General features: G+C 44.1%; 1 protein-coding gene across 2 annotated transcripts in view; it reads left to right on the forward strand.

The window, feature by feature from the left end:
* ep300b (E1A binding protein p300 b) overlaps positions 1-24,096 on the forward strand; it is a 141,060-nt gene that overhangs the window by 60,477 nt on the left and 56,487 nt on the right. For both annotated transcript variants that reach the window (XM_072492009.1, XM_072492010.1), the window contains exons 3-10: positions 7,160-7,336; positions 8,530-8,785; positions 9,711-9,824; positions 11,329-11,571; positions 13,682-13,790; positions 14,146-14,283; positions 20,329-20,450; positions 21,057-21,227. In XM_072492009.1, coding sequence (XP_072348110.1) covers positions 7,160-7,336; positions 8,530-8,785; positions 9,711-9,824; positions 11,329-11,571; positions 13,682-13,790; positions 14,146-14,283; positions 20,329-20,450; positions 21,057-21,227 — 1,330 coding nt within the window. The remainder of the gene's footprint in view (positions 1-7,159; positions 7,337-8,529; positions 8,786-9,710; positions 9,825-11,328; positions 11,572-13,681; positions 13,791-14,145; positions 14,284-20,328; positions 20,451-21,056; positions 21,228-24,096) is intronic.

The raw sequence follows: 24,096 nt of genomic DNA on the forward strand, positions 1-24,096 counted from the left end.
CTGCTTTTTGAGAATGTCAGACTAAGAATTACAGTCTAAAATTGCAACATGACCTTAATTTCCGTGCCATTGAATTTAATTTATTTCTAAATATTTTGTATCTTTTAGCTGAACTATGTCAAATATTGAAATTCTACCTAACTGAGAAATAATTGGATACTAATCGCCTTTAAATAAAAGGGAAGTCTTGGCTTTCGTGCATTTCTCTGACTTCTTTGTGTGCTTTTGAAGGACACAAAGAGAATGGGAACTGCTTGTGTGCATTCAATTTCAGTGAATTTGTAACAGCTATGGTGTAAAATGAAGAAAATATAGCTGTTGCTCTGGTTGTTGGTTCCTAAGGGACAGATCTCTTTTTAAACAATGAAAGTGTGCCCTGGGCGGAGCGGTTTCTCTTTCAGTTGAATGGGTAAGCATGGAACTGGGGCTGGGATTAGCGTGCTGTTGGCTGCTGAGCTCAGTGAGGGGGTGCTTTCCCTCCTTTTGTTCTTATGCAGAGGTGCAGGTACCATCTGTTGTCCATGTAGCCCAAGGAAATTGTTTTCTTCCCTCTCTCTTCTCTCTACTCCCCACCCACCCCCCCTCCCCCACCCCAATAAACATAGGCATATTATTACCAATTCAAAAAAATGCATGTTAAAATGACTAGGAATAGTTTGTAAACATTTTGTGATGCGCTGTTTGCTGCACAGTTCCATTTGTGTTGTAGGAGTTGTACTACTGAGTCAAAAACACTCTAGTTTTGAAATATTCAGTGCTATTGTTCCCATTTACAGGTTGGAAAGTTTCATTGCCAATAACTTCAGAATTAATTTCGAAATACTAATACTATGTGCTCAGTCAGCATGGCATGAAAGTCACTTTGTACAAATTATCAAGTAACAGCCACAAACGCCAGTGATAAATCTCTTTAAAAAGCCATTTAAGCATTGTTACAGTTTCGTTAACTACCCCAGACATAGGTATTTGATACAACTATCATACATGACAGAATATTACCCTATTTTCTGCCACCTCTCCCAAATAATACAACGCACATCTTTAAACTGATGAGCTGGAGCCTGTAACTGTATATATTTGGGTTTTTTTCTCTTTTATAAATTTAGAGTACCCAATTCATTTTTTCCAATTTAGGGGCAATTTAGCATGGCCAATCCACCTACACTGCGCATCTTTGGGTTGTGGGGGTGAAACACACACGGGGAGAATGTGCAAACTCTACACGGACAGTGACCCAGAGCCGGGATCGAACCTGCGACCTCGGCGCCGTGAGGCAGCAATGCCACCGTGCCGCCCTAATTGTATATATTTGTGACTGTTGTTGCCAGCTTTTTAATTTCAGTAGCTTAAATTTCATGAATGAATTATTATCTGCATTAGTTTTTCCTTTGATCTTTTGGAAGGCACTGGTTGTGGAAATATAATTCTACATACCTTGATACCCTGCTATCTTTCCCAAGTGGACACTTATTCCTTTTAACAAACTTTTCCCTCTCCTCAACTGTTCACCTCTGAATTTTAAAAAATAATCCAATTAAGGGGCAATTTAGTGTGACCAATCCACCTACCCTGCACACCTTTGGGTTGTGGAGGTGAGACCCACGCAGACACAAGGAGAATGTGCAAACTCTACACGGACAATGACCCGGGGTCGGGATCGAACCCGGGTCCTTGGTGTCGTGATGTACCATCGAATTCCTACAGTGCAGGAGGAGGCCATTCGGCTCATATATTGTGTACAATTCCTCAGAATCCAGCTGCCCTCCTATCTTGTCCAAAAGTCAAATTTTCAAAGGTGTGTAGTTTACCTTCCATTTGGGATAATTGAACAGCAGCAAGGTGCATCCCTGAATAGCCTCAAAATAAGGGGAAGTAGATTTAGGACCGAGTTTAGGAGGAACTTCTTCACCCAAAGGGTTGTGAATCTCTGGAATTTCTTGCCCAGTGAAGCAGTTGAGGCTCCTTCTTTAAACATTTTTAAGAAAAAGATAGATACCTTTCTAAAGAATAAAGGGATTCGGGGATATGGTGTACGGGCCGGAGAGTGGAGCTGAGTCCACAAAGATCAGCCATGATCTCATTGAATGGCGGAGCAGGCTCGAGGGGCCAGATGGCCTACTCCTGTTCCTAGTTCTTATGTTCTTATGTGATCAGCTAATTCAGCACAGACCAGGATTGAACCTGACACTTTGTTTTTAGAAGCAACATCAGAATGTCTGCTCCCTTTTTTGAAGCCAAGTTTTAAAAAGTGCGTGCAAATAGCATAGTTGACTGGACTAGTAATTAAGCGGCCCAGGCTAGTGCTTTAGAAACATGCGTTCAAATCCCACCATGGTAGCTGGTGGAATTTAATTTTAATTAATAAAATCTGGAATTGAAATCTAGCCTCCGTAATGCTGATCATAAAATTACACTATCATCAATTGCCATTTAAAAACCTATGTGGTTCACTAGTGTCCTTTAGTGAAGGAAATCTGCCATCCTTGCCTGGCCTGCATGTGACTCCAGATCCACGTCAATGTGGTTGACTTTTAACAGCCCTCTGAAATGGCCCAGCAAGTCACTCCGTTCAAGGGCAGTTAGGGATGCTCAGCAGACAATGGTCTTGCCAACAATACCCAAATTCCAAAGAACAAATAAAAGCTTCACCACTGACTCTTGTCATGTTATATGACTAAGTTAATTTTGTAATGTTTCATAATTTGTACGATAAAGATGAGGCAAAGGTTTTGAGGGGGAATTTAATATAAATTGCACAATTTTAGTCTCTGATTTTGAAATAAGTATGGGACCTGTTGTTTCTACCAATCTCTCAAACCGAATCTTGTAGTCATTCCCAATATTTTCTTACAACTAAATATTCACAAGCCTCTGAAATCATCCTGCCCATAGTGTTTGCCTGTTTTCTCCTTCTCGTTATGATGTAACTTTTGGGGGGGCATAAGTTAACTCTTTGGAGAAATGATGGGGGCAATGATGCTGCTACTGAAGACAACTTTAAAACATTGTGTGAACGCCAGACCCGTAAGAAATTGCACAGCAATTCTAGCAAACAAACAAGATTTCCTGCATGCTTCAGCAAAGTTCATTCAGCAAGTGATGGTTAACTCTTTGTCTAAAGTAAGATTGGATTTGGTGCAGAAGTGGAGGTAACAATCAACCAAACTTCCTGTCCCGCTTGTCATTCAATATTCTATTTTTTAGAACAGCTCTTCTGCCATACACAGGATCTGGTTTGACTGCAGCTCTCCACTGTTGGTCAGCTTGCTGAATGCAATTGCCTGCCTAAACCCACCATGCCTCCACTTCCTTTGACCCAACTTCTGATCACCCCTCAGTCCCTCATTCATTTCATTCATTTTCTTTCTTCCTTTTACTGGGTACCCGTTTTCCTTGTGTCTTTTGAGGTGCCTTGGGGCACTTTTCTATGCTACGGATGCTATATAGAACATAGAAAAATACAGCACAGAACAGGCCCTTCGGCCCACGGTGTTGTACCGAACCTTTGTCCTAGATTAATCATAGATTATCATTGAATTTACAGTGCAGAAGGAGGCCATTCGGCCCATTGAGTCTGCACCGGCTCTTGGAAAGGGCACCCTATCCATAGTCAACACCTCCACCCAACACTAAGGGCAATTTTGGACACTAAGGGCAATTTATCATGGCCAATCCACCTAACCTGCACATCTTTGGACTATGGGAGGAAACCGGAGCACCCGGAGGAAACCCACGCAGACACGGGGAGGATGTGCAGACTCCACACAGACAGTGACCCAAGCCGGAATCGAACCTGGGACCCTGGAGCTGTTGTGCTATCCACAATGCTACCGTGCTGCCCTTAAGAACAAATAAATCTACACTATATCATTTTACCGTAATCCATGTACCTATCCAATAGCTGCTTGAAGGTCCCTAATGTTTCCGACTCAACTACTTCCACAGGCAGTGCATTCCATGCCCCCACTACTCTCTGGGTAAAGAACCTACCTCTGACATTCCCCCTATATCTTCCACCATTCACCTTAAATTTATGTCCATTTGTAATGGTTTGTTCCACCCGGGGACAAAGTCTCTGACTGTCTACTCTATCTATTCCCCTGATCATCTTATAAACCTCTATCAAGTCGCCCCTCATCCTTCTCCGTTCTAATGAGAAAAGGCCTAGCACCCTCAACCTTTCCTCGTAAGACCTACTCTCCATTCCAGGCAACATCCTTTGCACCTTTTCCAAAGCTTCCACATCCTTCCTAAAATGAGGCGACCAGAACTGTACACTACTCCAAATGTGGCCTTACCAAAGTTTTGTACAGCTGCATCATCACCTCACGGCTCTTAAATTCAATCCTTCTGTTAATGAACGCTAGCACACCATAGGCCTTCTTCACAGCTCTATCCACTTGAGTGGCAACTTTCAAAGATGTATGAACATAGACCCCAAGATCTCTCTGCTCCTCCACATTGCCAAGAACTCTACCGTTAACCCTGTATTCCGCATTCATGTTTGTCCTTCCAAAATGGACAACCTCACACTTTTCAGGGTTAAACTCCATCTGCCACTTCTCAGCCCATTTGCTGTTGTATCACTTGTCATAAGAACCCTCAGGATATTCACTTGGTCATAGTACTGGGGGGCAGTTGGTGCCTGTAGACTCGTGCCCCAGTTAGAGTAAGGCAGTGTTTTTCAAAAAGATTTCCGGGGACCCGTTTTTACCAACAGGCCAACCTTCGCGACCCAAGCCAGCCGACCTTCGCGACCCACGCCAGCTGACCTTCGTGGCCTATGCCGGCTGACCTGCACGACCCACCATTTTCTCTTAGCTTCTGACAAAAATGGAAGAAATGGTTTTGGGTCCCTTTGGCCCTCGTACATGCCCCTCCAATGGAACCTGTTGGATGAAGGTGAAGCCTTCCGGTGTCGGAAAGTTATGGAGTCTTCATCTGTCCAAAGTTCTGCATTTTTTTCCTGTAAAATTTTATCAAATAACCCCCCCCCCCCAACCTTGTAAATAGAAATAAAATGAATAAAATAAATGAAAAAAATAAAATGAATAAAATAAATTAACAGAAGCCCCCCCCCCCCCCCCCCCCGAACCTGTAAAACAAAAAGCTGCGACCGATTTAAAAAAGAAAAAGTGGCTGCATTGCGCATGCGTGCCCGATCATCGGCCTTGGGTGACTGTCTTTGTGGAGTTTTCACTTTCTCCCTGTGTCTGCGTGGGTTTCATCCCACAGTCCAAAGCTGTGCAGGTTAGGTGGATTGGCCATGCTAAATTGCCCCTCAGTATCCAAAGACGTGCCGGTTAGGTGGGGTGACGGACATAGGGCAGGGGAGTGGGCCTAGGTAGGGTGCTCTTTCAGAGGGTCGGTGCAGACTCGACGGGCTGAATGCCACTGTAGGGATTCTAAGAGCAGGAGTCGGCCATTCAGGCCTTTGAGCCTGTTCTGCCATTCAGTATGATTGCAACTGCTCTTCCTCAGCGTCATAGCAATCAGTGAAATAAGTCTATTTGAAAACACTTTGTTGTCAATATTTCTAAGGCTTGATCTTAGCAACCTTTTTGTTGTCTGTATTTGTAAGCATATCAGTTAGCATGTTTCCAAGTAAACTCTTATACTACAGGCACCTTCACTTTTTGGATTAATTTTAATTTTTGATTTAAAAAAAAATAGCTGATGTGAATGATTCTACTTCTGCCAAATGAGAATTTTTTGACTTCTGTAAATATTGTATGGTTAGCCAAAGGAACCTTGTAGGTGGCCAGAATTATTGGGAGCTGCACTCTAATTCAACTTGGGCAAATTTTACAACAGTTATGCCTTTTAATGAATAGCGTAAACCTCAAATGTATATATTCCTGAAAGCATTGGGCTGCAACAAGTACCATTTCCAGATGGGTGACTTGATTTAGTGCATTAATATATGTTGTGCCTTGGATTACATTTCGAGTCTGGGAGGTTGGCGTAGACTACAATTAAATTTTTACCTGAACTAAAAGTGGTCGGTGTTTTATAGCTTACACTTGTGTATTTTATTTTAGGTGCTCACATTATCAATACAACCCTTGCTTGCTTTAATGAGCCATAGTGGTGCTTGGGCTGCACTGATAACTCATTTATATTACAGCATTGTGTTGTATCTACAGGTAGCAAAATAGGTAAATGCAGTAACTCCAGCAATTTGTTCCCCCCCCCCCCCCTCCCCCCAACCTGCCAGTTCTACACTGTCGTCTGAGGTGAAATGCTTCCAGTTGTAAAGGTAAATCACTGCTGTTAGCGATACTCTGTCAAACTCTCCATTTTATTTTGGCTGTTAGAGTAGGAGTATTATGTGAAATTTTGGACAGCTTCAACTCCATAACCACCTGCAGCACGCGAATGTCCCAGCTATAAAAAAACAAGCGCCCCATTTTATGAACTATCAGAATGCTGTTTGTGGAGGACCCTAAGCAAACCTGCTGCAAGAAAGGTATCCTTTATTACCCCTAAAAGCATTTTGTTGAGGCAAAGTAGAAAGAGATTTTCTCAACTTCTGACCATAGGAATATTCTGACTAACGTGTTTGATGTAATTTCTCATGTTCACAAATGTAAATGTGCTTTGTTGCCCAGAACAAATTGGGTTTCGAAACTGAAAACAATGAGTTAAAGCAAGGTTGGAAAATGCATCTGTGGGTTTACTATCCAAAACTTGGGATTGTTCATTGTAGAATACAAGGGTTTATGTTGCATTGTAATGTAGTATTTGCTTTCTGCCACTGGAGGCCCTTATAAGCCATGGTCGATCGTTATCTGATGAGAAAAGCACTTGCAATGTGGCTTCAATTTGACTCCTAATGTCCGAGGCAATTTAAATTGGCATTTTCTGCACAACCTGATCACTGCCATCAAGCAATCCTGGCCTTGAAATTTATACACCTATTGTTATTTTTAAGTTTCTGTTGGTCGTACATCCATTGGTTTTCGAGTTTTCCAAATGTTTTAGATTGTTAACTTTGGAGGTTATGATTTTGAAAGCAGTTTTACTTGATGTAATCTCTCTTCTCAATGTGCCACATTTTCTTCACCCGAATTGAATATAGACCGGAGAGACCAAGATGGATGTCTGGATCACCTTGTTGAGTGTCAAAAGATTATTTTATCTTATTTTTAACTAATAGATGGGAATGATGGGAACCCCTAGTCCTTACGGACAGCCCTACGGACAGAACGCTGGTCAGACGCTGGGCACCAGCGGACTTGGGCAGCAGATGCAAAACAAGGGTGGTTTAGGGAACAGTCTGCCTCAGTTTACAATGGACAAGAAACCTGCAGGTGGTGCTGGGATGCCAAACCTGGTGAGTGCAGAAATAGAACCGTGAAAATTTTATTTTGAAAGTTGGTGCCTAAATTTCCTGCATTTCTGTTTGAGGAATACGAAAGTTTGAACATAAGACCATAAGAACTAGGAGCAGGAGTAGGCCACCTGGCCCCTCGATCCTGCTCCACCATTCACTGAGATCATGGCTGATCTTTTGTGGACTCAGCTCCACTTTCCGGCCCGAACACCATAACCCTTAATCCCTTTATTCTTCAAAAAACTATCTATCTTTATCTTTATCTATTTTTGAAGGACCATCTAAAATTGTCCCGCTTCACACCTTCACATCCCATCATCAGGTCAGTTAGAGTTGTACTGGTTATAAAGCATAGAGAGAAAACTCCACCTATCCACATGCAGTGAACATCATTAGGGACCCTGAAAGAGGATGAATATTTAAAAGGAAAGGGATATTTGTAAGAGCTGGTGACCAGCCGTCATTGCTAAAATAGTGGGGGAAACCCACCACCAGCGCTTCAACTGAAGCGCTAATAGAAAAGATGATTTTTTAATAATAATAATCGCTTATTGTCACAAGTGGGCTTCAATGAAGTTATTGTGAAATTCCCCTAGTCGCCACATTCCGGTGCCTGTTCGAGGAGGCCGGTACGGGAATTGAACCCGCGCTGCTGGCCTTGTTCTGCATTAGAAGCCAGCTATTTAGCCCACTGTGCTAAACCAGGCCCTAATGAATATAATTACCATATTTGATATTCTGAGTTATGTCCATTTCCTTTTAAGTGTTTGTTTGGGCTAAGTGGTAGATTTCTCACTCTAGTCATTGTTGAGACTTGATCACCAAATAAGCTGGCACTTAGTGCAGTACTGAGGAACTGTTGCATTATTGGAGGTTCTGTCAAATAAGAAGTTAATCTAAGACTGTCTTTATAGTTGAATGGAAAAGTTTGCATGGTTTGAAGAAGAGCATGGTATTCTCCCAGTGCCATGGAGAATGTTTATCCCTCTGTCCACATTGCCAAATATAGGTTACCTGATTGATTAATTGCTGTTTGGGGGGCCTGACTGGATGAAGCTTGGCTGCCGTGTTCTATAATGCAACATTGACTGCACTTTTGTTTTTAGAAAAGTACTTTATTGATTGTAAAGCACTTTGGGTGTTCTGATGTTATGAGTGGCGCTACATAAATGCACATTCTGTCTTTTCCAAAGCCGCAGCAGCCTTCTCCAGTGCAGCAGGGAGGAATAGGGCAGCCCTCAGGGCAGGGAATGGGTTCTGCCCCCACAGCAGATCCAGAGAAACGAAAACTCATCCAGCAACAACTAGTTCTGCTCCTGCATGCACACAAATGCCAGCGTCGGGAACAAGCGAATGGCGAGGTACGACCCTGCAACTTGCCACACTGCCGAACCATGAAGAATGTCCTGAATCATATGACCCACTGTCAGGCTGGCAAATCCTGTCAGGGTGAGTATGGACTGAACTGATATCGTCAATATTTGGTACAAACATTTGTCAGGTACTACTCTTTAAAAATAAATTTAGAGTACCCCATTATTTTTTTTCCCAATTAAGGGGCAATTTAGCGTGGCCAATCCACCTGTCCTGCACATCTTTGTGTTGGGGTGAGACCCACGCAGACACGGGGAGAATGTGCAACTCCACACGGACAGTGACCCAGGGCCGGGATTGAACCTGGGTCCTCAGCGCCGTAGGCAGCGCTGCTAACCACCGTGCCACCCCTTCTTATACTCATTTCTTATACTCACTTCAAATAGTTTGGAACCGAGCCTTTGAACCATCGAATTCCTACAGTGAAGAGGAGGCCATTCGGCCCATCGAGTGTACACCGAAACTCTGAAAGAGCATCCTCCCTTGGCCCACTCCCCACACCCTATCCCTGTAACCCCACCTAACCACATCTTTGTATGTGGGAGGAAACCAGAGCACCCGGAGGAAACCCACTCAGACACTGGGAGAAGCGCAAACTCTGCACAGACAGTGACCCAAGGCCAGAATCTAACCCGGGTCCCTGGAGCTGTGAGGCAGCAGCGCTAACCACTTCTCAGCAAAAGTGCCACCCATTTCTCAGCAAAATAGAATAGGCATCAGAAAATTGTTACCTTTCTCCCATTGACACCTGATGCTGCTATGTGGTTATGGAAGTTTCCAGGGTCTAATTTATGAAGAAACTGATTACATTACCTGTTACATTGGGTTACATCCTGCCAATACCTTCTAATGTACAAAAGAGTGGAGTCCCTGTGATGATTTAGGCTGCGGTGCTGAAATGAGAGCTCTGAACTCTTTCACCGTTGAGTTCTGACTTGGTTGTATTTTCTGATGGTCATGTTTGCCTGCTTTCACTTTTTTTGTTATTGTTTCTTTGCAGTTGCACACTGTGCTTCATCGCGTCAGATCATCTCCCACTGGAAGAATTGCACAAGACATGACTGTCCTGTCTGTCTCCCTTTAAAAAATGCTGGTGACAAGCGTAACCAGCAATGTAAGTCTTCCTACCTTCAAAGTCTGCTAAAAGAATGATGCAAAAAAATTCATTTGGGGTTAGGTATTGTTTTTTAAATATAGACTTGAAGCATCTGGCTGTGCCTTCAACATGTACACTTCCCTCTGGCAGTTTAATTTTGTTGAATTGCTTCACAGTCAACAAATGATCTTCGTGCTTTACATTACGCTTTAGTAAATAATGAAGATTAATTCTAAAAAAGTGTGTGATTTTCACAACTTTGAGGAGTGCCTTATTAAACTTGCTTCTGGGAACCTTGGGGTATAAACTGCAGGGCAGGCTAGTGGAAAGGGGATTTCACGTGCCATTGTGCTCAGTAAGTCAGATCTGTTTTGTAAGGGCAGGACTATATTACCATGTAATGCACGTGGATATTATGCAATAGTGAACCTTGTTACTTCAAGGCCACAGTCTCAATTTTTTAAGTAAATGGAGCTCCCAGGCATGATGGAGCAGAGCAGATTGGAAAATACTTGTTTCAGGCTCCGGTTTAGAAGCAGCCAGCCCTATACGATCAGCTTTATTTCCTTTTTTGTGTTATATTTGTAACTGGGTTCTTTGGGCCTGTGGGTATAAAATTCACGTATTGTCTTCAGCCCCATAATGTTCCCCACTGATCAAAAAAACATTCCATTTTATGGTGTGCGATGTATAATTCCTGATTAGAGCAGGCTCGAAGGGCCAAATGGCCGCCACCTGCTTCTATTTTCTATTTTTTCTATGCATCACCTTGGGGTGGTTGCTCTCGAGCATGTGAGCAGAATGTGTCCAAAGATTGGGGTCAAGATAGAAGAAACCACTTCAGGCTTAGCTTCCAGATCAGGGTGGCATAGATGTTGAGAGAGGGAGCAGGGTGGAGCCAGCATACAAACAAAGAGTTAGGGGCAGTAGTCAACCCCTTGGCCCCTCTCTGGCATCAATGAGATTATGGTTGATTATTGTAACCTCAACCCTGGAAGGTGGATTTCAGGATTGCGGCACAGAAAGAGGCCACTCAGCCCATCTTCACTGTGCTGGCTTTAGACAGTTATGGAGCAGAATTAATGAACAGGTGACCAAAGGTTCACGCATGGCAAGACTTTATTGTAGTTCCGAATCTTTGAGTTTCTGTTATAACCCAAAGATTGTATTTTGTTATAAATGCAAGCATGCCTTTTAGTTTAAAAGGAAGAACATGTTATCCTGGAGACTGAAATTTACTGAACACAAAATTCATTTTTACAGACTTGAAAACAGCTACAATTACAGGAAGTACTGGCTGCTGGTTTTAAAGTTACACGCCAGGGTAGCAACTAAACATCAACACTGTTCTATGAGATCCCACCCGTACTTGTATTCGGGTTAATATCATCCTACTTCTTCTCTCAGACCCCCCCCCCAGTTCCAATTAAATTCATTTGGCAGTAGGAACTTGTTCATCTCAAGGGGGAAGGATGCCGCCTTTGAATTCAGAATTTAATTGATATGTGTATCTTTTTTTCAGCATTACTAGCTGGAGCAGCAGTAGGATTAGGAAACTCGTTAGGGTCAGTAGGAGTTGGACAGCAGAACACGCCAAGTTTAAACACTACCAGTCAGATAGACCCGAGCTCCATAGAGAGAGCTTATGCAGCACTTGGACTCACGTATCAGGGTAACCAGATGCAGCCTCAACCTCAGATGCAGAACCAGCAATCGTCTCAGTCTTCACAGGGGCACCAATCTCTGCGGCCTATGAATGCTATGGGTAAGTTGAAACTGCGTGCCAAATAGGTACAGCTTATCCATCCTCTGTGTGGTTCTGGCGTTCTCTAGAAATGCACATCCCATTTTGCAGATGCTTATTTAAATGACGGTCTATCAATTACAGGTATTCTACATCAAAGAAGCAAAACATTTACCCCTCCCTTTCAATACTTTAAAGCCCACAAGAGCTGAGCATTGGTTCATTTGGACGTCCAGTTAGGCAGAGCTGACTGTTAACGAAGATTCAGAATCATATTTTCCTTATTTTATAGGACAGTCCGGGGCAAATTTATAGAGCTATATTGAAGCAGTTTGAATTACTGAGACTGATGAAGTTGGATGAGCTAAAGTGACGCTTTAATTAGTACTTGCAGCTAATATATTTAGTGTTTTAAAAACTGACTTGTGTTCATAGCCCTGTTGACTGTAGGTTTGGATGATGGAATAGGTTCCAGGTGATAAACCACCGATGGAAACCCAAGTTCTGTGTGGTTTGCAGTTTGGAAAAATGGCAACAGTCACAGAAGTTTGCAGAGGGCATGAACTTTTATCAACTTGGCTGTAGCAGCTAACAGATTAATATTCATGACAATTTTCTGATTTTTCAGACTATAGAACATTTTTGGGGTAAGGCTGTAAAAGCAAAAGTGCTGTGTAGCCCTGTTTAAAAGGGGGTTAATTTTGTATAATGTCCCATTTCCCTATCTTTATATGGTAGCCATGATGTGGAGATACCGGCGTTGGACTGGGGTGAGCACAGTAAGAAGTCTTACAACACCAGGTTAAAGTCCAACAGGTTAGTTTCAAATCACTAGCTTTCGGAGCACTGCTCCTTCCTCAGGTGAATGAGGAAGGAGCAGTGCTCCGAAAGCTAGTGGTTTGAAACAAACCTGTTGGACTTTAAGCTGGTGTTGTAAGACTTCTTTATATGGTACTGCTTTATATCCCAGACAGCCAATGTTAGATTACAAGGCAACAGTGAAAATTTGAAATAAAAATAGAAAATACTGAAGAAACTCTGGTCTGGTAGCGTCTCGGGAGAGGGGAACAGAGTTATTTTGAGTACAATATGACTTTGGAACTGGAGAGAGGTAGAAATGTGATGATTTATGCTGCTAAGAAATAGGGAGGGGCAGGCAGAGCAAAATAGAAAATCAGGGATGGGTTGGGAGCAGGAGAAATTAAATGACAAGGATGTCATTGAACGCGAACAAAGGGAGCGGTAACGATATTAAAGACTAAAGCTTTGATACAGAATAGGTCAGTACTAAAGGGACAATCCTTCAAAACAGATGAGGAGGAACCAGAGGGTGGTGAATCTGTGGAGCTCTTTGCTGCAGAAGGCTGTGTAGGCCAAATCACCGGGTTTTTAAGACCGATAGATAGGTTATTGATTAATAAGGGGATCGCGGTAGGTGGGCAGCACGGTAGCACAGTGGGTAGCACTGTTGCTTCACAGCTCCAGGGTCCCAGGTTCGATTCCTGGCTTGGATCACTGTCTGTGTGGAGTCTGCCCTTTCTCCCTGTGTCTTCATGGGTTCCCTCCGGGTGCTCCGGTTTTCTCCCACAAGTCCTGAAAGACGCGCTGTTAGGTCATTTGGACATTCTGAATTCTCCCTCTGTGGACTGACAGGCGCCGGAATGTGGTGACTAAGGGTTTTTCACAGTAACTTCATTGCAGTGTTAATGTAAGCCTACTTGTGACAATAACGATTATTATTATCAGGGGTTATGGGGAGAAGGCAGGAGAATGGGGTTGAGAAAAATATCAGTCATGATTGAATGGCAGAGCAAACTCGATGGGCCGAGTGGCCTAATTCTGCTCCTATGTCTTATGGCCTGAAAGCAAATCAGAATGTGTTAATAACAGATAAAGGGTCAGCACTATCGAGAAGAATATTGGACTTGAAACGTTAACTCTGTTCCTCTCTCCTCCGTGCTGCCAGACCTGCTGCGTTTTTCCAACATTTTCTGTTTTTATTTCAGATTTGCAGAATCCCCAGTATTTTGCTTTTATTTTAGTGGGAATTTGCATCCACTTGTGAACTATTCAGATATTTATCAACTGAGAACGTTTTATAATTTTAATGACTCTTTGTATGGCTTTACAGGTTCCAGCCAAATGGGTGTGAATGGAAGTAACGTCAGTGTGCAGGCCCCCAACCAGCAGTCCAGCTTACTACATGATGCTATGATGCTGTCATCCATGACCTCGGCTAAGTAAGTCTAAGATTCATTCTTGCTCATTATTTCTAGTTTCATGTTTTTCATCTGCAGTGTTTTTGTGTCAAAATATAAGCCGAAATCTGGATGCCAGTGTTGCTGGTCAATCAAAAGGTGTGTTATCCATTTTTTTCCTGTGACCAAGCAAAGTTCTGCTGTCAGGGAGCACCTCGTGGAACCTGACCGGGAAATAAAGTCCTGCAAAAGTGTGCGGTCCTATCTGTGCCTCCTCACTAAATACCGATTGATTTCAAATCTGTGAAGTGGAGAACAATGAATTGTTCTTTGCCGTCTTTCCCCACTTACATTTCCAACAACTTGTATTAATCACACCAACTTTTAATTCTTTCAGCCCAATGCTCAGCGATGGCACAAGTGTCAGTAATCTTAGTGCAGTGCCGACAGCAACACCCCCCACAAGTACTGGCATTCGAAAATCATGGCATGAAGACGTCACTCAGGACCTACGCAATCATCTTGTTCACAAACTGTAAGTGATCAGCTGTATATGTACATGTGATAGAGATTCTAGATTCAGTCATTGCGATGGAGGTTTATTCATGACAGCCTTGAGGTATTTGGGGTTTTTTGTGACCTAATGTATACAACTTATTTTTCTTAAGTAGCTGTTTGTTTTCTTTTTCACCAGTCTTCTCCTGATGAGTTTCACAATAGGTCAGCATCTTGGATCTTGCTTCCACAATATAGCAACCTCTCCAATTGTGGGGAGCATCCCAGCCAAACCCCAACCCTGCAGTCACCCAACATCCATTCCCCCATAACTCCAGCTGAAGCCAGATGAAAATGATCAGAATCAGGATCCTGGCTGACTTTTTCCTTCCGTAACACATGGACACTTGGGCCAAATGTAGCTACTAACATCCATAAATTATACCTAATACCCCAGGCATATTTCACCCCAATACCTGCTTGTACAACTCCACTGCATGTGCTTTAGCTAGCTGAATTGTCGAGGGAGTCATCATTATTTCTAATGGTCATTGCTATATCAGTAAAACTTTCATGCAAAATGATGTGTTTAGATCTTCAGAACCTCAAAAGCATTTCACAAGCTTGGACTTGAATTTCCTCAAGTTTGCTAATTGATTTAGAATTGTAGTCTTGGCAATAATATGTACAGTCATATTACAGCATAAGAATGCAATTAATCTCCTGGAAACTACATTCCTCTGCATTATGTTCATCATCTCAGATTGAGCTGCTGCAGATCTGTACCTTTGTTTGCCTTGTTTCCATTGTGCGCACCCAGCATTTAAATAACCCCCCCCTGCCCCCATAAATCTCCTAACTTTTCCCCAAGCAGCATAATGGCAAACTGTTCAGCCACTTGGGTTGCTTAAGAATAGCACAAGTAATAAGCAGTGAACATTGAGGAGGATTGCAGCAGACCAGGATGTCCTAAATTGGTGGTGAAATGTGCAGACACATGCTAGATGACGTTTAACATGGAGCAGTGTGAAGTGATGCATTTTGGTACAAAGAATGGCAAGAGGCAATATAAACAAAATTATACAATTTTAAAGGCATGCAGAGAGATTTGGGGACAGTGTACACAAATCCTTAATTGAGAATGATGTTAAAGCCAAGGATTCCATATGTTTCTTTATTAAAGGAATAGAGTATGTTCTACTCGAGACTCCTCGGGCGGGATTCTCCACTCCCGCGCCGAAGTGCCCACGCCGTCGTGAACGCCGTCGAGGTTCACGACGGCGCGAAACGGCCCCTATCCCGACCGATTAAGGGCCCGATAATGGGCTAGGAGCGGGGCCGCGTCATTTACACGCGCCAGGCCTTCCGCGGCGCCGCATACATGACGCGGCCGGCGCCGCATAACTGGCGTCACCCGCGCATGCCGGGTTGGCTGGCCCCAACCTGCGCATGCGTGGTTGCCGTCCTCTCCGAGTCCGCCCCGCAAGAAGATGGCAGACGAATGAAGAAAGGAGGTCCTCCTTAAGAGAGGACGGCCCGACGATCAGTGGGCACCGGTGCAGGATCTCCCCCCCCCCCCCCCCCGCGTTCCCGCGCTGTTCCCGACGGCAGCGACCAGGTGTGGACGCCGCCAGGGGGAACCCGATGTTTTGGGCTGGCCGCTCGGCCCATCCGGGCCTGAGAATAGCAGGGGTGCCGGAGAATCGCCATTTTGGGTGTCTCGGCGATTCTCCGGCCCGCGGAACTCGACGGCAGGGGGGTGGGCACGGGAGCAATAGGTCAGAAGGTGAGAGCGTTGAGGGAGAACTAGGGAATATGGACAGTGTGGCTCTGAGGCAGAGCAGACGGGGAGAAGTTGCTGAACACAGCGGGTCTGGTGGCCTGAAGTGCATATGTTTTAATGCAAGGAGCATTACGGGTAAGGCAGATGAACTTAGAGCTTGGATTACTACTTGGAACTATGATGTTGTTGCCATTACAGAGACCTGGTTGAGGGAAGGGCAGGATTGGCAGCTAAACGTTCCAGGATTTAGATGTTTCAGGCGGGATAGAGGGGGATGTAAAAGGGGAGGCGGAGTTGCGCTACTTGTTCAGGAGAGTATCACAGCTATACAGCGAGAGGACACCTCAGAGGGCAGTGAGGCTATATGGGTAGAGATCAGGAATAAGAAGGGTGCAGTCACAATGTTGGGGGTATACTACAGGCCTCCCAACAGCCAGCGGGAGATAGAGGAGCAGATAGGTAGACAGATTTTGGAAAAGAGTAAAAACAACAGGGTTGTGGTGATGGGAGACTTCAACTTCCCCAATATTGACTGGGACTCACTTAGTGCCAGGGGCTTAGACGGGGCAGAGTTTGTAAGGAGCATCCAGGAGGGCTTCTTAAAACAATATGTAAACAGTCCAACTAGGGAAGAGGCGGTACTGGACCTGGTATTGGGGAATGAGCCCGGCCAGGTGGTAGATGTTTCAGTAGGGGAGCATTTCGGTAACAGTGACCACAATTCAGTAAGTTTTAAAGTACTGGTGGACAAGGATAAGAGTGGTCCGAGGATGAATCTGCTAAATTGGGGGAAGGCTAATTATAACAATATTAGGCGGGAACTGAAGAGCATAGATTGGGGGCGGATGTTTGAGGGCAAATCATCATCTGACATGTGGGAGGCTTTCAAGTGTCAGTTGATAGGAATACAGGACAGGCATGTTCCTGTGAGGAAGAAAGACAAATACGGCAATTTTCGGGAACCTTGGATGACGAATGATATTGTAGGCCTCGTCAAAAAGAAAAAGGAGGCATTTGTCAGGGCTAAAAGGCTGGGAACAGACGAAGCCTGTGTGGCATATAAGGAAAGTAGGAAGGAACTTAAGCAGGGAGTCAGGAGGGCTAGAAGGGGTCATGAAAAGTCATTGGCAAATAGGGTTAAGGAAAATCCCAAGGCTTTTTACACTTACATAAAAGGAAGAGGGTAGCCAGGGAAAGGGTTGGCCCACTGAAGGATAGGCAAGGGAATCTATGTGTGGAGCCAGAGGAAATGGGCGAGGTACTAAATGAATACTTTGCATCAGTATTCACCAAAGAGAAGGAATTGGTAGATGTTGAGTCTGGAGAAGGGGGTGTAGATAGCCTGGGTCACATTGTGATCCAAAAAGACGAGGTGTTGGGTGTCTTAAAAAATATTAAGGTAGATAAGTCCCCAGGGCCGGATGGGATCTACCCCAGAATACTGAAGGAGGCTGGAGAGGAAATTGCTGAGGCCTTGACAGAAATCTTTGGATCCTCGCTGTCTTCAGGGGATGTCCCGGAGGACTGGAGAATAGCCAATGTTGTTCCTCTGTTTAAGAAGGGTGGCAGGGATAATCCCGGGAACTACAGGCCGGTGAGCCTTACTTCAGTGGTAGGGAAATTACTGGAGAGAATTCTTCGAGACAGGATCTACTCCCATTTGGAAGCAAATGGACGTATTAGTGAGAGGCAGCACGGTTTTGTGAAGGGGAGGTCGTGTCTCACTAACTTGATAGAGTTTTTCGAGGAGGTCACTAAGATGATTGATGCAGGTAGGGCAGTAGATGTTGTCTATATGGACTTCAGTAAGGCCTTTGACAAGGTCCCTCATGGTAGACTAGTACAAAAGGTGAAGTCACACGGGATCAGGGGTGAACTGGCAAGGTGGATACAGAACTGGCTAGGCCATAGAAGGCAGAGGGTAGCAATGGAGGGATGCTTTTCTAATTGGAGGGCTGTGACCAGTGGTGTTCCACAGGGATCAGTGCTGGGACCTTTGCTCTTTGTAGTATATATAAATGATTTGGAGGAAAATGTAACTGGTCTGATTAGTAAGTTTGCAGACGACACAAAGGTTGGTGGAATTGCGGATAGCGATGAGGACTGTCTGAGGATACAGCAGGATTTAGATTGTCTGGAGACTTGGGCGGAGAGATGGCAGATGGAGTTTAACCTGGACAAATGTGAGGTAATGCATTTTGGAAGGGCTAATGCAGGTAGGGAATATACAGTGAATGGTAGAACCCTCAAGAGTATTGAAAGTCAAAGAGATCTAGGAGTACAGGTCCACAGATCACTGAAAGGGGCTACACAGGTGGAGAAGGTAGTCAAGAAGGCATACGGCATGCTTGCCTTCATTGGCCGGGGCATTGAGTATAAGAATTGGCAAGTCATGTTGCAGCTGTATAGAACCTTAGTTAGGCCACACTTGGAGTATAGTGTTCAATTCTGGTCGCCACACTACCAGAAGGATGTGGAGGCTTTAGAGAGGGTGCAGAAGAGATTTACCAGAATGTTGCCTGGTATGGAGGGCATAAGCTATGAGGAGCGATTGAATAAACTCGGTTTGTTCTCACTGGAACGAAGGAGGTTGAGGGGCGACCTGATAGAGGTATACAAAATTATGAGGGGCATAGACAGAGTGGATAGTCAGAGGCTTTTCCCCAGGGTAGAGGGGTCAATTACTAGGGGGCATAGGTTTAAGGTGAGAGGGGCAAAGTTTAGAGTAGATGTACGAGGCAAGTTTTTTACGCAGAGGGTAGTGGGTGCCTGGAACTCACTACCGGAGGAGGTAGTGGAGGCAGGGACGATAGGGACATTTAAGGGGCATCTTGACAAATATATGAATAGGATGGGAATAGAAGGATACGGACCCAGGAAGTGTAGAAGATTGTAGTTTAGTCGGGCAGTATGGTCGGCACGGGCTTGGAGGGCCGAAGGGCCTGTTCCTGTGCTGTACATTTCTTTGTTCTTTGTTCTTTGGGGCTGTTCCTGTCGCTTGGGAGAATCACGGGAGGGCGTTGGACTGGCGTCACGGGAAATCTTGGCGGCCCAGGCGATTCTCCCAACCGGCACGGGAGTGGAGAATCGCGCCCCTCGTCTTTCCTCATTCAAATCTACCATCGTAACCAACTATTCCCTTCTCCCTCATCCATTTTCCCCTTCAATGCATCGGTACTATTTGCTTCAACCGCTCCTCGTGGAACTAAGTTCCACATTCTCACCACACTTTGGGTAAGGGGGTTTCTCCTGAATTCCGTATTGGTGGCTATCTTACATTGATGGCATCTGGTTATGCTCATCACAAAAGAAGAAGAAGAGTGGACAGATTTGAGATGATTAACAAAAGAACTAGGTAACATGAAAAAACATGATGCAGAGTTCTGACTATCTCGGATGCACTACCTGAAAGGGGGAGTGGTGGTAGAAGCAGATTCACTTTCAAAAGAGAAGTTACTAAATACTGGAAAAAAAATATACAGGACTGTGCGGAAAAAGCAGGAGAGTGGGACTAATTGGATAACTTTAAAGAACCAGAAAAGGCACAATAAGCCTAGTACAGGATTTATATAACATAAAAATTGTTAATTTTACTAAATGCACTCATCAGGAAAGTAGGTGATCGAACTCCTTAAAATCTATTTCTTTGACCAAATTTCCTTTTTCTCAATGTCTATTTTTGTCTGGTTTCTATTCAATATACCTTTTGGGATATTGACACTATTATAAATACAAGTTGAATATTAACTATTCAAATGAGTTCATGGCTAATCTTCACTGCCTAACTGTGACATATACCTTTAAAAGCTTTGGTTAACTAAAATCTTATCAATATCTATGTAAAATTAACAATTACTGTGGCAACAATTGCCATTTGTGGGGGAAGAGTTCCAAACTAGTTAGTGTTATAGTGAGGAGCTACAATATATTTTTATTTTATTGTACTCTAATTGTCTCCTGGTGTTCAGCTTTATTGTTCTGAATATACACCGTGCCATAGAATTAATGTACTCTGAATATAGCACTGTGCTATACAATTAATCTAACGTACAGTGCAGAATGTTTTAAGGATTACTAAATGACTTGGATAAATACACCTGACCAAAAAGAACCTAGGCATAACTTAATGCAATACATTGTAACAGTCATGTTAGTTAATTTTGGAGCTGCCATTTTAACAAGGTGCCTGTCGTTTTAAGTTGAAGATTTGTACTGCATTTTTGACTGTTCAGTACAAAGATCATTTTATCATTTCAGCACCTTGCACAATTGAATATTTTGCATTTGGTTCCCTTTATACAGAGTTCAAGCCATATTCCCAACACCTGACCCAGCAGCATTAAAGGACAGGCGGATGGAAAACCTGGTGGCTTACGCACGAAAGGTGGAAGGAGACATGTATGAGTCTGCCAACAGCAGGGCAAGTTCCAATTTGATGATTCAGTTGTGGCTCAATTAGACCTTGGGATAAGTTTTGGGGTGATTTGCTTTTCACGGACACCAAATATTAATGTTTTTAATATGTTCAGATCAACGTAAAAGTTGCTGTATAATTGTTCATGATAAATGAACTGCAGGGTAGAGTAAATACAGTTAAATAACACAGCGACTGTCAAGTAAATAGATAGGAACCTCCTCCCATCAATTCAGAGTTCTGTCAAAATTGCAAATCAAAGCTGACTAATTTGTTTCAGTCACATGCAGGATCTAAACGGAGTGTCAGACAGACTGGTAGGAATGCTATGACAATATTTACTGGACAGTATAAAAATCGCAGCTTACAGAGAAAAATGAGAACAGTTTGGGCCACCTAGAGTCCGGTTCTATTAGTAGCAAGTAAGGAATCCGCTAATTTGCATGTTTACTTGCTATCCATTGGAGTTTCTTTTTACAGAATGACAGGCTGGTACACCTTCCCACCCTGGGCTCTCTTGTTTCTGCCAGATCTTCTCACCTTGCATCTTTTTTTTTCACCTTGCATCTTTTCTTTTTTAATCAACTTTCTCCTATCTTTTTGAAAATTCAGGCAGAGTACTACCATCTGTTAGCTGAGAAGATCTACAAGATTCAGAAGGAGCTGGAGGAAAAGCGGCGCACCAGGCTTCAGAAACAGGGTGTAATGCCAAACCAAAGTGGCATGTTACCTACAGGATCAGCCCAATCCCCAAACTTGGCTCAACTGCAGGCTGGACTCCCTCCAAGTAAGAAGCTTTTTGTTTGTTGTTTCACTTGTTAGAAAGTTTGTTAAAATGTGAAGCCATATGTCTGGTCTTTCATCTGTCCTCATTCCAGGGGTTGGCCACACTATGACCAAACTTTCTCCACTGATTTGTTTTCTCCTGCCCTCTCTGCCTGTCCCACAGAGGCCACTCCACGTTTTGATACTTGCCATTCATGCCATCTTGGGTCTTCCCTGTGCACATTTTCCAGGTGTTTTGCCTTTCATTACCTCTTTTTCCAAACATACTCCTCCTGTTCGGGCAGCACGGTAGCATAGTGGTTAGCACTGTCGCTTCACAGCTCCAGGGTCCCAGGTTCGATTCCCGGTTTGGGTCACTGCCTGTGCGGAGTCTGCACGTTCTCCCCGTGTGTGCGTGGGTTTCCTCCGGGTGCTCTGGTTTCCTCCCACAGTCCAAAGATGTGCAGGTTAGGTGGATTGGCCATGCTAAATTGCCCTTGGTGTTGGGTGGGGTTACTGGGTTATGGGGATAGGGTGGAGGTGTGGGCTCGGGTAGGGTGCTCTTTCCAAGAGCCGGTGCAGACTCGATGGGCCGAATTGCCTCCTTCTGCACTGTAAATTCTATGACCTATGTTCACATCACGTGTTCAAAAGATGTGAGCTTCTTTGATATCAGTGCCTCATGAAAGGTCCTCTTAACACCAGCTTTCTCGAAAACCCGCATGCTTGGCCTTTAAAGATGCACATAACATCGTCCTTTCATTTCAAATAACTCCAATTCGAGCCTCATCACTCTTCTTGATGTTCAGCTTTCACAGCCATGCATTGTCACTGGCCACTCGAGGACTTTCAGAAGACAAATTTTTGTTGTAATCGAGAAGCTTTGGCTACCCTGTATGAGTTCACGACGCCATTATCCCTTGTTAAGTCGAGCCTGAATTAGTGAAATAATATAGTCATGGATAATGAAATATTTGTTCATTTTATACTCCGCAAGGGCAGCACCATGGCACAGTGGGTTAGCCCTGCTGCCTCACGGCGCCGAGGTCCCTGGTTCGATCCCGACTCTGGGTCACTGTCCGTGTGGAGTTTGCACATTCTCCCCGTGTTTGCGTGGGTTTCGCCCCCACAACCCAAAAGATGTGCAGGGTGGGTGGATTGGCCTTGATAAATTACCCCTTAATTGGAAAAAATGAATTGGGTACTCTAAATTTTTTTTTTTTTAAAGTATACTCCGCAAGTACACCAACGGCTTTAATATGAACTTTTCCTTTCTTTTACCCAGTATTATAACTGAACCATAATTGAGAAAGAGTAAGATCTGCTGACTTATAGAGCCATGGTGTTCTATCACTGACCCAGAGAACATATTATTAAAGGTGTATCTACATATACTGATAATTCACATCATAACTTGTTACAAGGGGCAGCACGGTAGCATTGTGGATAGCACAATTGCTTCACAGCTCCAGGGTCCCAGGTTCGAGTCTGCACATCCTCCCCGTGTGTGCGTGGGTTTCCTCCGGGTGCTCCGGTTTCCTCCCACAGTCCAAAGATGTGCAGGTTAGGTGGATTGGCCATGCTAGATTGCCCTTAGTGTCCAAAATTGCCCTTAGTGTTAGGTGGGTTTACTGGGTTATGGGGATAGGGTGGAGATGTTGACCTTGGGTAAGGTGCTCTTTCCAAGAGCCGGTGCAGACTCGATGGGCCGAATGGCCTCCTTCTGCACTGTAAATTCTATGATAATCTATGATAATCTAAGTAAAAGCCCATCAGAATTATTTTACTTATTTAGGTTTGTGTTTCACCCCCTCTTTTTTGAGGGGGTGACCAAAAGGTAGATGAGGGCAGTGCAGTAGACGTTGTCTACATGGACTTTAGCAAAGCCTTTGACAAGGTACCGCATGGTAGGTTGTTGCAGAAGGTTAAAGCTCACGGGATCCAGGGTGAGGTTGCCAATTGGATTCAAAATTGGCTGGACGACAGAAGGCAGAGGGTGGTTGTAGAGGGTTGTTTTTCAAACTGGAGGCCTGTGACCAGTGGTGTGCCTCAGGGGTCGGTGCTGGGTCCACTGTTATTTGTGATTTATATTAATGATTTGGATGAGAATTTAGGAGGCATGGTTAGTAAGTTTGCAGATGACACCAAGATTGGTGGCACAGTGGATAGTGAAGAAGGTTATCTAGGATTGCAACGGGATCTTGATCAATTAGGCCAGTGGGCCGACGAATGGCAGATGGAGTTTAATTTAGATAAATGTGAGGTGATGCATTTTGGCAGATCGAATCAGGCCAGGACCTACTCAGTTAATGGTATGGCGTTGGGGAGAGTTATAGAACGGAGAGATCTGGGAGTGCAGGTTCATAGCTCCTTGACGGTGGAGTCGCAGGTGGACAGGGTGGTGAAGAAGGCATTCGGCATGCTTGGTTTCATTGGTCAGAACATTGAATACAGGAGTTGGGACGTCTTGTTGAAGTTGTACAAGACATTGGTACGGCCACACTTGGAATACTGTGTGCAGTTCTGGTCACCCTATTATAGAAAGGATATTATTAAACTGGAAAGAGTGCAGAAAAGATTTACTAGGATGTTGCCGGGACTTGATGGTTTGAGTTATAAGGAGAGGCTGGATAGACTGGGACTTTTTTCCTTGGAGCGTAGGAGGCTTAGGGGTGATCTTATAGAGGTCTATAAAATAATGAGGGGCATAGATAAGGTAGATAGTCCACATCTTTTCCCAAAGGTAGGGGAGTCTAAAACTAGAGGGCATAGGTTTAAGGTGAGAGGGGAGAGATTCAGAAGGGCCCAGAGGGGCAATTTCTTCACTCAGAGGGTAGTGAGTGTCTGGAATGGGCTGCCAGAGGTAGTAGTAGAGGCGGGTACAATTGTGT

Source organism: Scyliorhinus torazame, chromosome 29 (assembly GCF_047496885.1).
Source record: "Scyliorhinus torazame isolate Kashiwa2021f chromosome 29, sScyTor2.1, whole genome shotgun sequence".
NCBI lineage: Eukaryota > Metazoa > Chordata > Chondrichthyes > Carcharhiniformes > Scyliorhinidae > Scyliorhinus > Scyliorhinus torazame.